The 13,205-nt window shown below is 27.8% G+C and overlaps 1 protein-coding gene across 6 annotated transcripts in view; it reads right to left on the bottom strand.

Annotated features, from left to right (window-relative positions):
* Positions 1-1,171: 1,171 nt before the first annotated feature.
* LOC123259157 (sodium channel protein 60E-like) overlaps positions 1,172-13,205 on the bottom strand; it is an 89,478-nt gene continuing 77,444 nt past the window's right edge. For 4 of the 6 annotated variants that reach the window (XM_044719434.1, XM_044719435.1, XM_044719436.1 and 1 more), the window contains exons 18-21: positions 11,085-11,404; positions 7,868-8,227; positions 5,632-6,003; positions 1,172-3,250 (exon numbers count right to left, since the gene is read on the bottom strand). In XM_044719434.1, the coding sequence (XP_044575369.1) occupies positions 2,863-3,250; positions 5,632-6,003; positions 7,868-8,227; positions 11,085-11,404 (1,440 nt within the window). In that variant the 3' untranslated portion in view covers positions 1,172-2,862. Of the gene's footprint in view, positions 3,251-5,429; positions 5,446-5,631; positions 6,004-7,867; positions 8,228-11,084; positions 11,405-13,205 lie in introns of all 6 variants that reach the window. The other 2 variants (XM_044719437.1, XM_044719438.1) reach the window with 2 other exon arrangements.

Below are 13,205 nucleotides of genomic sequence, written 5' to 3'. Positions count from 1 at the left end.
ATGAAATTTAAAATACGAGCGATTAATTATAATAAAATATTTGTGCAATGAATCAAACAACGCGGTGCTTTCGATAATTTCAACTGTAATAATTATTATCATATATATGTATATCATAATATCAATAACAATATTTATAATAATAAATATAAATAATTGTTATTAATAATTTTCACGTCTTCGTTGATATGCTATACAGATACATCTAAAAAATCAATAATTCCCTTAATTTATTATTATTATTATTAATCTATTTTTTAGATTGCCCTGCTTAATTTTAACGTATAGCATATACGCTTAAATTAACTTGATCATTATCAATTAATGAACAAAATTTATGTACAGAAAAACCAACACACTAAATCCGTATCATAATCTTAAATCAACTTATAACTCATTTAATAATTAATTATTAATCACTAATCATTAAATATGTATAATATATGTATGTATATATCTGTATATATGTATACGTATTTTAAGTAGTAATTCAAAGCTCATTGTGTGTGATAGTAAGATTTCACGAACCGTCTGCCTGAGAATTTGTTGTTAATACACTTCAGAAACGTGTCACGTACAAAATTTAAACTGACATTATTTTTAAATAAACATTTATTTCTACTTTTAATAATTAATTAATATTAATATTTGGATATCAGTAAAATAGATATAGTGAAGATAATATAATAAATTTTTTTAAATTAGTAAAAGATCAAGCAAGTCGAAAAGATTTTTTTTAGATTTTTTAAAACTTTTTTATAAAGAGAAAGTTTGTATTCGCTTTGGAAAATTATTAATTAACCTCCACGCAACGAATTTATATTTTTTTCATTCATTTTTTTCTATTCTAAATAAATAGCGCGATAGTTTATTTTTTTTTTAATTTTTTTAATGTATTTTATCGAATTTATTTAAGACTACTTATTCATTAATTAATACATAATATTAATTTCAACTAAACGCGCGTATTTTATTTATTAATTTTTTTCCCCATTAATTAATAAACTACCTGGCGCTTTTAAAGCACTCGCGACTCGGTAATTAGTTTATTTTTTAATTATAATTATCTATAATCGACTAATACGGGTGATGCAAAAAAGTACCCTCGCATGATTGTACAGTTTCTCACTTTTTTTTTTTTTTGGTTTAGATTTCAATTTTTTTTTATTTAATTATTTATAATCTGAGAAGTTAATTATTATTCGACCCAGGATTAAGATTAATTGACTTACACGTAGTTAATTAATTTCATAAAATGACGGTCGAACGAAAATAAACAATAATAATAAATAAATTTCGTTGTTTTAAATTGTCATTTTATGAAACTAATTAATTTTATCGTACTTAATAATTCGCTAATATAAGTTTAAATAAAAAAAAAAAAAAAAAGTTGACTATGCAAGCAGAGTAAAAATTTTCCAAGTTTAGTAATCCCGGTTAAGAATTCCCATTCGGCTGTCAATCGATCACCGTTTCGGCAAACTTTACCCAAAATCTCTTTAGGGATACTAAAGAAACTTTCCCCCAAGTATATAACTAAGTCTTTTTGATAGATAATGTTGCGCAACTGTGTTTTAGTGCGTTGAAAGTTTAAACAGAAAATACGAAAGAACAAACAATATAATATTTAAATAGTGAAATTTAAATTTTAAAGAAAATATTGTCGGATTATATTAAATTTAAAATAGTTGCCAGCTGGCAGGACACTTGAATAATAAAAATATTATCCCGAATAAAACTTACTTTATCCACTAAAATCTTAACATCCATTGAAATAATTATAATTCATTATTTTTGACAAAAAAAATTTAGCAGACGTCTGACATTTTTTTATAACAACAAAAATAAATATTTATTGGATAGAAATTTGAAAAAATTCTGTAAAAAATTATACAAAATTTTCTTGTGCTTTTTATTTTTAATTTATCTACAAAAACAATAATTGTAAGATGCCTGCTATATTTTTCCTCTCAAAAAATCCAAAATTAAATATAAAAACGCTTCTATTTCCTCCGGATGCATAGTCAGCAAACAATTTAACTTTAAAACGACAAAAAGTAAGATTATTTGTCCCTAAAACTCGACCACAATCGTCAGTAACACAAATAATAGCAATAGTTTCTCAAATCACCGCTAGATGGCCTTCGATCTAGTCTTCTCGCATACAGTAGGGCGAATAAAACGAAAAATCGTCCAAAGCAAAGATCTAACTGCGTCTAATAACATTAAATCCAACGAAAAGTTGATATTACAAATATTTTTGTCCGTGTGACGGTTTTTCTGATAAATTATCGCATTTATTACAATAAACACTTATCTAATTAACTAAGTGGGTCGTATCAGATCGAAATGACAATTTCTAAATTATTTTTCGATAGAAAAGGTTTCAAAAATTCATCCAAAGTAATAAATACTGACGAATATTTTTAATTATTAATATTTATTAATCCTAATTCTAAAAACAAAATGGCGAATTTTCGAATGTAAATCGATCTGATACGCGTGCTTGTTTCTACTTGTTTCTACTTACGAGGCAGTACATCATCTTCAGGCTTCTACTGCCGATTAATCGGCGTGATTAACTTTTATTATTAATATTAATTTTAATAATTATAATTATCGGTAATGAAATGAGGTAAGATGAGATCAAGAGATAGATCATGACTACAGATGCATAATAAAAATTAAATCATTGCCTATTTTTTATATTAGTATTGCATTTCACGGAAGACTTGCGTCTGATAAAGGAATAAATTATCATTAATTAATTAATTAATTAATTAATTAATTACTTAGAGGTCATAAAACGACCAATGGAGGAAAGATATTAATTTTTATTATGAACGTTTGATCAAACTAAGATCAGCTGTTGTCATGACCGTCCTGATACTCTTCACTCTCGCGGTGAACAAGAACATGGACGACCGTTGCTTCGGACTGCTGGCGAAGCAATGGCGGCCTTACGGGCGGTATTGTGGTCTCGGGACTTGGTTCTGTTACCAAAATACTGACGTCGCTAGCGTCGGGAATGCGCAGTGGCGCTGGTTCCACGATAGGAACACTTCTTTTGCCCCTTAAGCTTCCACACCGACGGGTTATTGCTTCTTTTATGTCACGCTGAAGAATATTCAGCGACAATGCGGTCCCACTCGGCCTTATTGAGCTCCGTTTTGAGGTCGGTGGACTCAGGACGTCCTCGTCGGGATACGATTCCACCGCGTCCTGCCGCCCAAGTGTCGCTCCAGAGGATCTATAATTTTAGGATATGTTAATCGTCGAAATAAAGCCAATTATATCACACAATTTAAAAATATTTTAAATACTGATTAATTTTCTAGGCTAGTCTAATATTGTCATCCTTAGGCAAAAAAAATTACTAAGCGATTATTAATTAATTAATTAATTAATCATAAGAATTTACCAATTAATTGCCAGTTAGTAATATTAACAATTTTTTGACTAAGCTAGATTAAGATACAAAAAGCAGTTACAGAAGATACAGATTAAGAACTCGGAAAGAAAGGCGACTGGTGGCTTTTAACTTAAATTTTAGTTTGTTTGTCCGACCAGGTGTTTTGATAATGATAAATACGAGCGAGAAGTTGTTTTAATGTTTGTTAGCCTGGCGATAAACAGACGAGATTTAATATGCAATTAAATTTGTTAGACTAAATATTTTGCCAACCTCTGGCTCACTTTCCTACCAAACTTTAATACCAAGTGACTTCCTCTAGGGTTTAAAGTTTATGAAGAATTTATTTACTTTGTAAATGGAACCAAACTTTGTTATTTTTGTTTTTAGGGGTTTGTTTACTATTTTTAACTTTTTTAGAGTTAGTTTATAATTTTATAAAAATAAATTTTATGTATAAGTTTTGTCTGATCACATCTAGCCATATTTTTTAAATAAAAAATATTTTATTTGAGTTTTAGATTATACAAATTAAAACATGTCATGTTGATTTATATTTTTTGTCTTTATTTAAAATAGTATAAATGAAAAAATTTATAAAATCACTTGATACCTTAAAAAAAATTATCTTTATTTGAGAATTTAAATTTAACTTTTCTATAGTGAGATATTTAAACGCTTATGCGCCACCTGTCGGATTTTTTTGGTAATTTTAATTAAAAAATTATAAATGATCTGGTTAAGTCATATCAAGTAAAAAATAGCGAATTTTCATATTAGAACTTGAAAAAAATTATATTTGAACACAAAAAAATTTTTAAAAGTAAACTTTAAAATTCACTCGGATTCTGGTTAATTTTTATAGTTTCAAACAGTACAGCGGACATCGGGGTGGCACAAGTGTAAATATTACAAAACTTAATGTAGAAAGTGTAAAAGCTACAATTTACAATTTAATATCGAAAATGTGATTAGTAACTGTCACTATAGTAAATACCGACTTTTTCATCTTAAAAAATTACTGTTTCAAACTGTAAAAATTGCCGTTTCAATATATAGTCTATACTATAAGGAGAAAGGGAAGGTCTCACACTCGGAGAATTTAACATTTGAAACAGTAAAAATTCTACTCTTAAAATATATATTTTACCAGTCCAAGCAAATCAATAATTATAGTTTGATTTTTAGCGTTGCGTTTAAAATTTACCATTTTACTTTGTAAATATTGACGTTGCTTGTATAGAAATTTAATAGCTGTAGTTTATATTTTTTACCTATCATGCGATCATTTTTTAGGTACAAAATGATAAATATCAAAGTCAAAATTCTTAATTATTATACTTTAACATTTTCGACTTTCACATGGCAAATATTACTGTTTGAAATAGTATTTTCTTCCATATAAATAATAAATCCTACACAGAAAAAAAAATTTACTTGAATCAAGTAAATAATTTTGAAGAATTTTAACTTCTTGATTTGAGTAGAAAAATTCTTAAACTAAGAAATTTTTCTTGTTTTAAGTAAATTTTACTTGATTCAAGAATTTTTCGTTTTGATCCAAAATAATGAAACTCTTAAAAATTATTTTCTTGGTTTAAGAATTTTTCTGTTGATTCAATTTAATTTTTTTTTTTTCCTGTGAATCATTTAAATGATAAATATTGAAAAGTGATTGTTAAAATCACGATTTTACTGTTTAAAATGATAATTTTTTCCAATTGATCATTACTTATTATAAATCGACTATTATTTATTACGGTTTACTTTTTTTCGTGCACGTATAACAGCTTAAAATAATGAAAAAACTGTAAAGTAAAATAAAAGTCGATTGCAACCATAAAATAATTTTTGAAACTACAAAAAAGCCAACAGTCGCCTTAGAGAAAAATAAATTCTAGTCGCGCTAAAAAGTTTCTACGTATAAAAGTTGATGTCACATCTATAATATCGTTATCGAGTGAAGAATAAACGACAGCCGTCAACAGTACTTCGTTTTTTTTTAATACTTGTTTACCTATAGCATCAACTGGCTTCGGTTAAAATTGAAAGAAAAAATATCAGTAAATAAATAAAATGAAAATTTTAAAATTTATATAAAGTTAAGTACAAGTTAAAATTAATGTGCGATACAGTAAATTTTGAGAAGAGGGTGAGGTGAAATAAATATTTAAATAAAAAATAACAAGTTTTGTGATAAGATGGAGAAGATATCGTACCTGACAGTAACGTGAGAGTCGGAGCCGGAGCTGGAGGTAGCCGAGGGCTGTTCCATGGTGGGCGAGGGACGGGACACGGTCAAGGAGGGTGGCTGCAGGTCCTCGTGGGTCCCGGTGGCGCCGGAGAGAAGCAGCAAAGGTAAATTTGGGAATAACCAAGCCGATGCTGTCCCTAGCTCGCTAAGATCGCTGGCGTCGCTGGCCCTGGAGGACTTGCGGCTACTGGCCCTACTTCCCCGGTGTACGTGGAGAAGGGCCGATAACTTACCACCCCACCCACCGCCTCTGCCTTCGCTGCCCATGCCACCCGGACTCGATGTTTGGGTTTGCGAATCTACCTCGTGTGCTATTCTTTCACGTTCTTTTTTCATTCTAGATTTTATTTCAATATATAATCATTATTATTATTCATTATTTATTATTATTATTGTTATTATCATTGGCATTGAATTTTAGGGTGTCTAACGGGACTCCGCGTCAACGCTCATTGGTCGGGATTATTTTTAACGCGATATTCAACTGCAAACTATAGTTCACTTCAAAAAAGTTTTATTTGAATTGCTATTTATTATTTATGGGATCATTTTATTTTCATTATTTTTACGGACTGTTTTAGGAAATTAAAAAAATATTACACTGTAAAAAATATGGGAGTTAATTTTCAATTTTATCACTCGCGTGCGGAATTAATTTAGATTTTTTTTCAATGGAGTGAATTTTTAAATAATCTGAGTGATTTTTATTTTAATGTAAAAAATTTTATGTGTCAAATTATTTTAAAATACTTCAAAAATTTATCTCAAGCTTAAGATTGTAAATTTTTATAAAAATTTGAATGAAAAATTGAACCAAATTTTCATAAATATAATCTTTTCTTAAGTCTTGTTGAGAAATTTTATTGTAAAAAACAAAATATAATCAATTATTTTCGTGTAAAAAAAATCGTCTCAAAAGTGTCTTAAAATTGTCGTTTGTTTAAGATCTTAAACGTGACACAGCAAGACTTTTTTAAGATGCCAAAGAAAAAAAAATTCCAAGAGCAGATTTTTTAAATTTGGTTTTTGAATTTGTTATGAAAATTAATTTTTAGATGATTTTGCAAGTTTCTTTAAAAAAATCTTAAAAAAAAATTTAGAGACTATTTTAAAATGAGTTCACAGCGACAAAATTCCGGAATATTAAAATGGAGCGTCTTAAAAAAGTCTTAAAATTGTCAGATAATAATTTTTCAACAATTTAAAATTCAATTTGAAAAGAGCGTATTTAAAAATGTTGCGGTTAAAAACTCGCAAAATCGTCTAAAAAATGTCTAAAAATAAATTTTCGTAATAAATTCGAGAACCTAATTTTAAAAATCTGCTCTTGGAATTTTTTTTTTTTTTTTTTTTTTGGCGTCTTAAAAAAGTCTTGTTTTGTGTCACGTTTAAGATATTAAACAAACGAAAATTTTAAGACGATTTTTTTTTACACGGGTTGTTACAACGTTTAATTTATTAAAATTAATTACTTTAATATTACTACAATTAATTAACAAATTAAAATTTTGAGAAAATCTTAACAAATTTTCAACATAAAATTTCAAAATTTCCAATTAAGGATTTTGTAATTTACAAACAAATATTTTTTGTTATTATTTAATAAAAAAAATTAAAAATTCACTCCGTGGAATTTTTTTTATAAATAATAGATATGAAATTCTCCTTAGAGTGAATTTCACTTTGAAAAAATAAAATTATTTAATAATTATCCGGTCCAAAAATTTTTTACAGTGCAGAACTCTAAATAATAGTTAAAATTTTTGAACTGATCGAATGAATCGTTGGCTGAAAAATGTTTTGCGTTTATTTGCGTAAACAAAAAATCGAAAAGTATTGTTAATAAAAAATTTGAAGTTATGTTTGATGAAATGGAATAGTTCAACAGAATGGCGGCATGCTCGAGTACGCTACTCGAAACTGAAACATGGATTAATTTTTTACTGAACGAAATTCATGCGTAGGTATATTAGATCTTATCAAATAAAAAATCAAACTTTTTATACTATCAGAATAAATTATTATTTTAGATAATTTATAAAAAGTTTGATTTTTAATTAAATAATTGAAAAGTTATAAACGACTTCAATGCGGGTTAAATATTGCAAAATTACAGTAAATCCAATAATTAGACTACAGAAACATTAGACACCCAAAAAGAGTAAAAAGGAAGAAATAAATGAATATTAGTGAATATTTACGTGATATATTCGCGGAAAGTGCGTTGAATAAGTCTGGCAGCTTTGTCCTGCCTCTTCCAGATCCTCGTGGACGACACGATCTCCAACTCCTTCCTCGTAGGGAACTGTTTCTTGAACTTAACGTCCATTTGCTCCTGGAGTTTTCTAAAGTCTTCAGACTCCTCGACGTGTCCAAGGACGTGCTTGACAAGTGCGTGTAGGATGTCCAGACAGTGTATTTTGTTTCCTTTGGCGATAGGAAGATTAAAGCTCACCAATGCTACGACATTGGGCTTTGAAATTCCTAACGGAGGGTCTAAGCTCGCTATGAAGTCGCTCAGTTGTGAAAACCGGATGAATTGCGTTGCATGAGGGTCGTATCTATTGATCGTTCAATTATTAGTTAGTACAGTTGGTTAGGTATCGAATGTCAATCAAAAATCAATAGAGAAAAATACTGAAATTCGTTTATAATCACTCAGATCAATTTTTAAATTTTACGGAAAAGTTGAAAGTTAAATTCTGGGTAAATTGAATGTACAAAAATATGATAGGAGATCTTTTTTATAGAAAATTAAATTTTCTTTTAAAAAAGTTCTTATCAATTTTTCCGCATCTCACTTTTTAGCTAGAATATCAATTTAAACCTAAACTAAGAAGGTTTGATTGAAATATCGGACTTTTGATAAGTAAAATTTTTAAATTTTAATTTTGAGGTAAATATTGAAGATACGAAAAAATCATATCAGACCTTTTTTTGTACACTGATAGAAGGATTTGTTTATATTTAATAAACTTTATTAACTGTTAATAAATGATTTTTTAATTTCATAGGATTTAATAGATATTTATTAACAGTCAATAAATTATTTATTATCCAGATATTTATTAACAGTTAATAAATAATTTATTAAATACAATTTATTAACTGTTAATAAATATTTAAATATTTATTTTAATTAAATAAAAAAAATCGACTCTAACAAATTAATAAATATAAATTTTAAGATAATTAGTTTTTTGAGAACAATTTTATTTTTTTAATTAAAATAAAATTGCAAGTATTAATCAACTAAGCCAGTGCCAATAACTGAGTCTTTTACCTTATTAATGGTTAATGAGTATTTGTTAACTGTTAACAAATATTTATTTAAAATAAAAATCAAAAACAGCAATTTTCTTTTAATACTTTTGCACACCTCATAGCGCGAAGCGCGTGAGGTTGTGCTTTATACTCGATTTGTCAAGGTCAAGCAATTTTTAGTAGATTTCATAGAAATCTAACTATTGCATTGGTCCTCATGACGGAACTTTTGAAAAATTTTGCTATATTTCGACTCAGCTCGTCAAGCGGATTCAGAAAATGCATATGGTTTAAAAGTTTATATATGTATGTATTTATATATATATATATATATATATATATATATATATATATATATATATATATATATATATATATATATATATATATATATATACGATATAATCGGCATTGTCTCTTCTCTAACTCTCGTAATTCTATACGGATCTCAATAAAACGTAACATACTTATTCTTAGGACGATTTCCGAGGTTAAGTTCTAAGATGAGCCAAATCTGTCGATTAGTTTAGAAATGAGAGCAATTAGAAATTTTTAAAAATCGAAAAAAATTTTCACTTTTACCGTATTTCCGTGCAATAACAATGGAACGCGACATCCTATCGGATTTCTGTAAATTGCATTTGAAAGCTTATTTAATAAGCTTCAATTTGTCTACTTATTTATTTCTCCAAATTAAATAGTTTAGGAATAATAGCAATTCAAAAATTTTCAAAAATCGCAAAAATTTTCACTTTTACCGTATTTTCGTGCAATTACAATTGAACGCGATATCTTATCAAAATTCTATAAATGGTATCTGAAAGCTTATTAAATAAGCTTTAATTTGTGTACCTCATTATCAGTCTAGGCCAAAAATCACCTACTTTCTCAGACAGATTTAATGAAATTTTACTTTTGCATTCGTTTTGACGTCATTGTTGTTTAATCAGACAGAAATTTATTTTTTTTTTTTTTTCGTATGTAACCCTAGTAGTATTTTTATTATTCATCATGAAATCTACTTCCATTTCGGCTGCCGAATGGCCTTTTTATGATCTTTAAATGACTCTATCACAACCATATTACACTTATGCAATGATATAAGTAGATGTACACCGAAAAAACACTTAAATTAAACCATCTTTTACTTTCTAAAATTTCATGTTGCTATTTTGAAAAAAAAAAAAAACGTTTTGAAAAAAATTTTACGTGGACGTCCGGATGTCACCCCATTTTGGATGTACCAACGATTACTCCCGAACAAATTGATATTTCAAGACCAGACCTTTTTTATTAGTTTAAGAATTCAATGAACTGGGTCCGTATTTCATATCAGTGGCCTAGTTTACGTATTTTTTTTTTAAATTGAATTTTTATTAAAATTCACTACGATACAACCGTACAAAGCCAAATTAACTTTTCTTATTTGTCACGTGAAAACTATGGCGCCACTTGATCAAGCTAGATTTTTTTAGACTGCGTGCGCATATGACAAGAAAAAAGGGCGCCGATATTTAAAAAAAAAATGAAAAATACTCTGTAAGAAATTACTTAATTATAATTTTTTTTTTTTAATCAATTACACAATTAATTTTTTTCTTAAGAAATGAATGAGCGTTATGAGGCGTGCACTTTTGGATTTTCCAAACTTTTTATAACTCTATACAGTGAAAGCTGTTAAAAGTTACCGTAGTTCTGTCTCAATTTCTCATAAAACACTAATAAGAGCAAGAAAGACAACCTGGGTAACTTTTAAGAGCCTTTACTGTAATTAAATTTACTAAATAAATTAACGTTTTTAGTATTTAAAAATATAAAATATAATTATGAGCTGTGATAGAATTTGGTATTTTACAATAAACATTATTATAATGTAAAATAATTAATGCAAATAATTTATAAAGATAATTTTTGTTTATAAACAATCTTCATATTACATGATATTGCCAGCCATATTTATTAACTGTTAATAAATATTTGTTAACTATTAATAAATATTTATTGAATGTAAAAAAATGTTTATTAAAATTTAATAAACTAAATAATTGTCTTAAAATAAATTAAATTATTAATAGTTAATAAATCCTTCTATCAGTGAAATATCAGATTTCTCTGAGTGAACTTTTAAATAATTAATTAAAAAGTGCAAATTACTTTGACCATCTGATGTAAAACATCTCAAGATCATCCTCGACAATGCCGATCTCTTCTTCTTGGTGCGCCTGGTTAAAGTTTTCCAGGATAATAGCGATGTACATGTTGATGACTATCATGTAGCTGATGATGATGAAGGACGTGAAGTACGTAATGGCTAGGAGGGGTAACCCGCAGTCTCCGTTCAACTGCCGGGCGGTTGGGGTAGGGTCACACAACGGCGGTTGAACCATCAGAGACTCCAGGACGTCGTTCCATCCTGCCGACGTCATCAAGCGAAACAACAGCTGCATGCTCCGACCAAAGGTCTCGAAGTTCACCTTTTAGTTTTTTTTAGCTTTTTAGTTTCAGTTTGTTCATTTCTATCCAACTTTTTATTAAATATTGCACACCTCCATGCTCTAGCCCGGCTTTCAGTTAATACTCGCATTAAAGTTTATACTTGTTCTTTTGGATACTCCCGCTGTTTGCATAATGCTAACCAATTGTATTAAGGTCATTGTTATAGAGTAATTTTAAATACACTGCTAATGCAATTCTTCCTCTAATGCCGTTAATAGTTGAATATGTTTCTAAACCATTTAATATTAATTCATGACTTTATTATTTCTGTTCCCGCAGAGATAATTAAATTTCATCTAGAAATTTTATATCTAATATTAAATGAATAATTTTTTTTTATCAGTCGTAGAATAGTTTATAAATTATTTCATTTTTATATTAATAAATTATAATTCTTTTATGTTACTAGTAGTGTTAAATTTTTTTTAGAAAAAATTATTTGAAATTTTTAATTGGTTCGAAATTTTGTTATTCACAACTTTTTAATTGTTGAAAAATTATTAAGGAGATCCACACGAAGTAATCAAATTTTTAAAACTTCCTGAAAATTTGTGAATTCAATCTACGTAGCCTAATAATAATTAATAAAAAAATTAAAAAACAGTAAGTTTCCGGGATATTTAATCGAATAATTAGGTTTAACAATTGTAATTTTTACATGTAGGTAAATGAAAACTCCACCAGCCGTGTATTTGGTTAAGAAATTAATGCAATTAACGATTTAAAAAAAATTTTATTTTCATTGAATTTGATTGAAAAAATAATAAGCTTTCGATTAAAACAATAAAAAAGTAGCTTTCCGAACGTATTACGGAGATATTTTATATTTTTTATGAAAAATCACTCGGAACTTGCGTTCTTTAAAGTCTTGTATTTGACTTGGCAACACCGCTTGCGCAGTTACTCGGCGCATAAGTAACCGCGGTTTTTTAAATGCTAGAAGATCTTAGTAATTTTAGTTAGACAGTAAACATAAATAAATTTGAAGGTCAGGGAACTGTTGCGGTGTTGTCAAGTGTATACCGGCACTTCAGAGTGCTATATTTTTTATTATTCAATTAAATGTTAATAATTATTTAATGAGTAAATTTTTCGAAAATTTCCTCAAAAATGTTATTAATTAATTTAAAAATTATTTTTACGATGCATAACAAAAGTATTTCTACGTATTATTTTTTTATAGACATTCATTACACTAAGAAGGTACTTGGATCTCTTTAAGGAGATCCACGCGAAGTAGTCAAATTTTTAAAACTTCCTAAAAAATTGTAAATTCAATCTACATAGCCTAATAATTAATAAAAAAATTAAAAAATAGTAGGTTTCCGGGATATTAAATCAAATAATTAGGTTTAAAAATTGTAATTTTTACCAGTAGGTAAATGGAAATTCCACCAGCCGTGTATTTAATTAAGAATTTAATGCAATTAACGATTTAAAAAAAATTTTATTTTCATTGAATTTGATTGAAAAAATAATAAGCTTTCGATTAAAACAATAAAAAAGTAGCTTTCCGAACGTATTACGGAGATATTTTATATTTTTTATGAAAAATCACTCGGAACTTGCGTTTTTTAAAGTCTTGTATTTGACTTGGCAACACCGCTTGCGCAGTTACTCGGCGCATAAGTAACCGCGGTTTTTTAAATGCTAGAAGATCTTAGTAATTTTAGTTAGACAGTAAACATAAATAAATTTGAAGGTCAGGGAACTCTTGCGGTGTTGTCAAGTGTATACCGGCAGTTCAGAGTGCTATATTTTTTATTAGTCAATTAAATG

This window comes from Cotesia glomerata, linkage group LG2, assembly GCF_020080835.1.
Source record: "Cotesia glomerata isolate CgM1 linkage group LG2, MPM_Cglom_v2.3, whole genome shotgun sequence".
Lineage (NCBI taxonomy): Eukaryota > Metazoa > Arthropoda > Insecta > Hymenoptera > Braconidae > Cotesia > Cotesia glomerata.
Note: the sequence above shows the minus strand (reverse complement) of the source record. Positions and strands in the feature narration are given on the sequence as shown.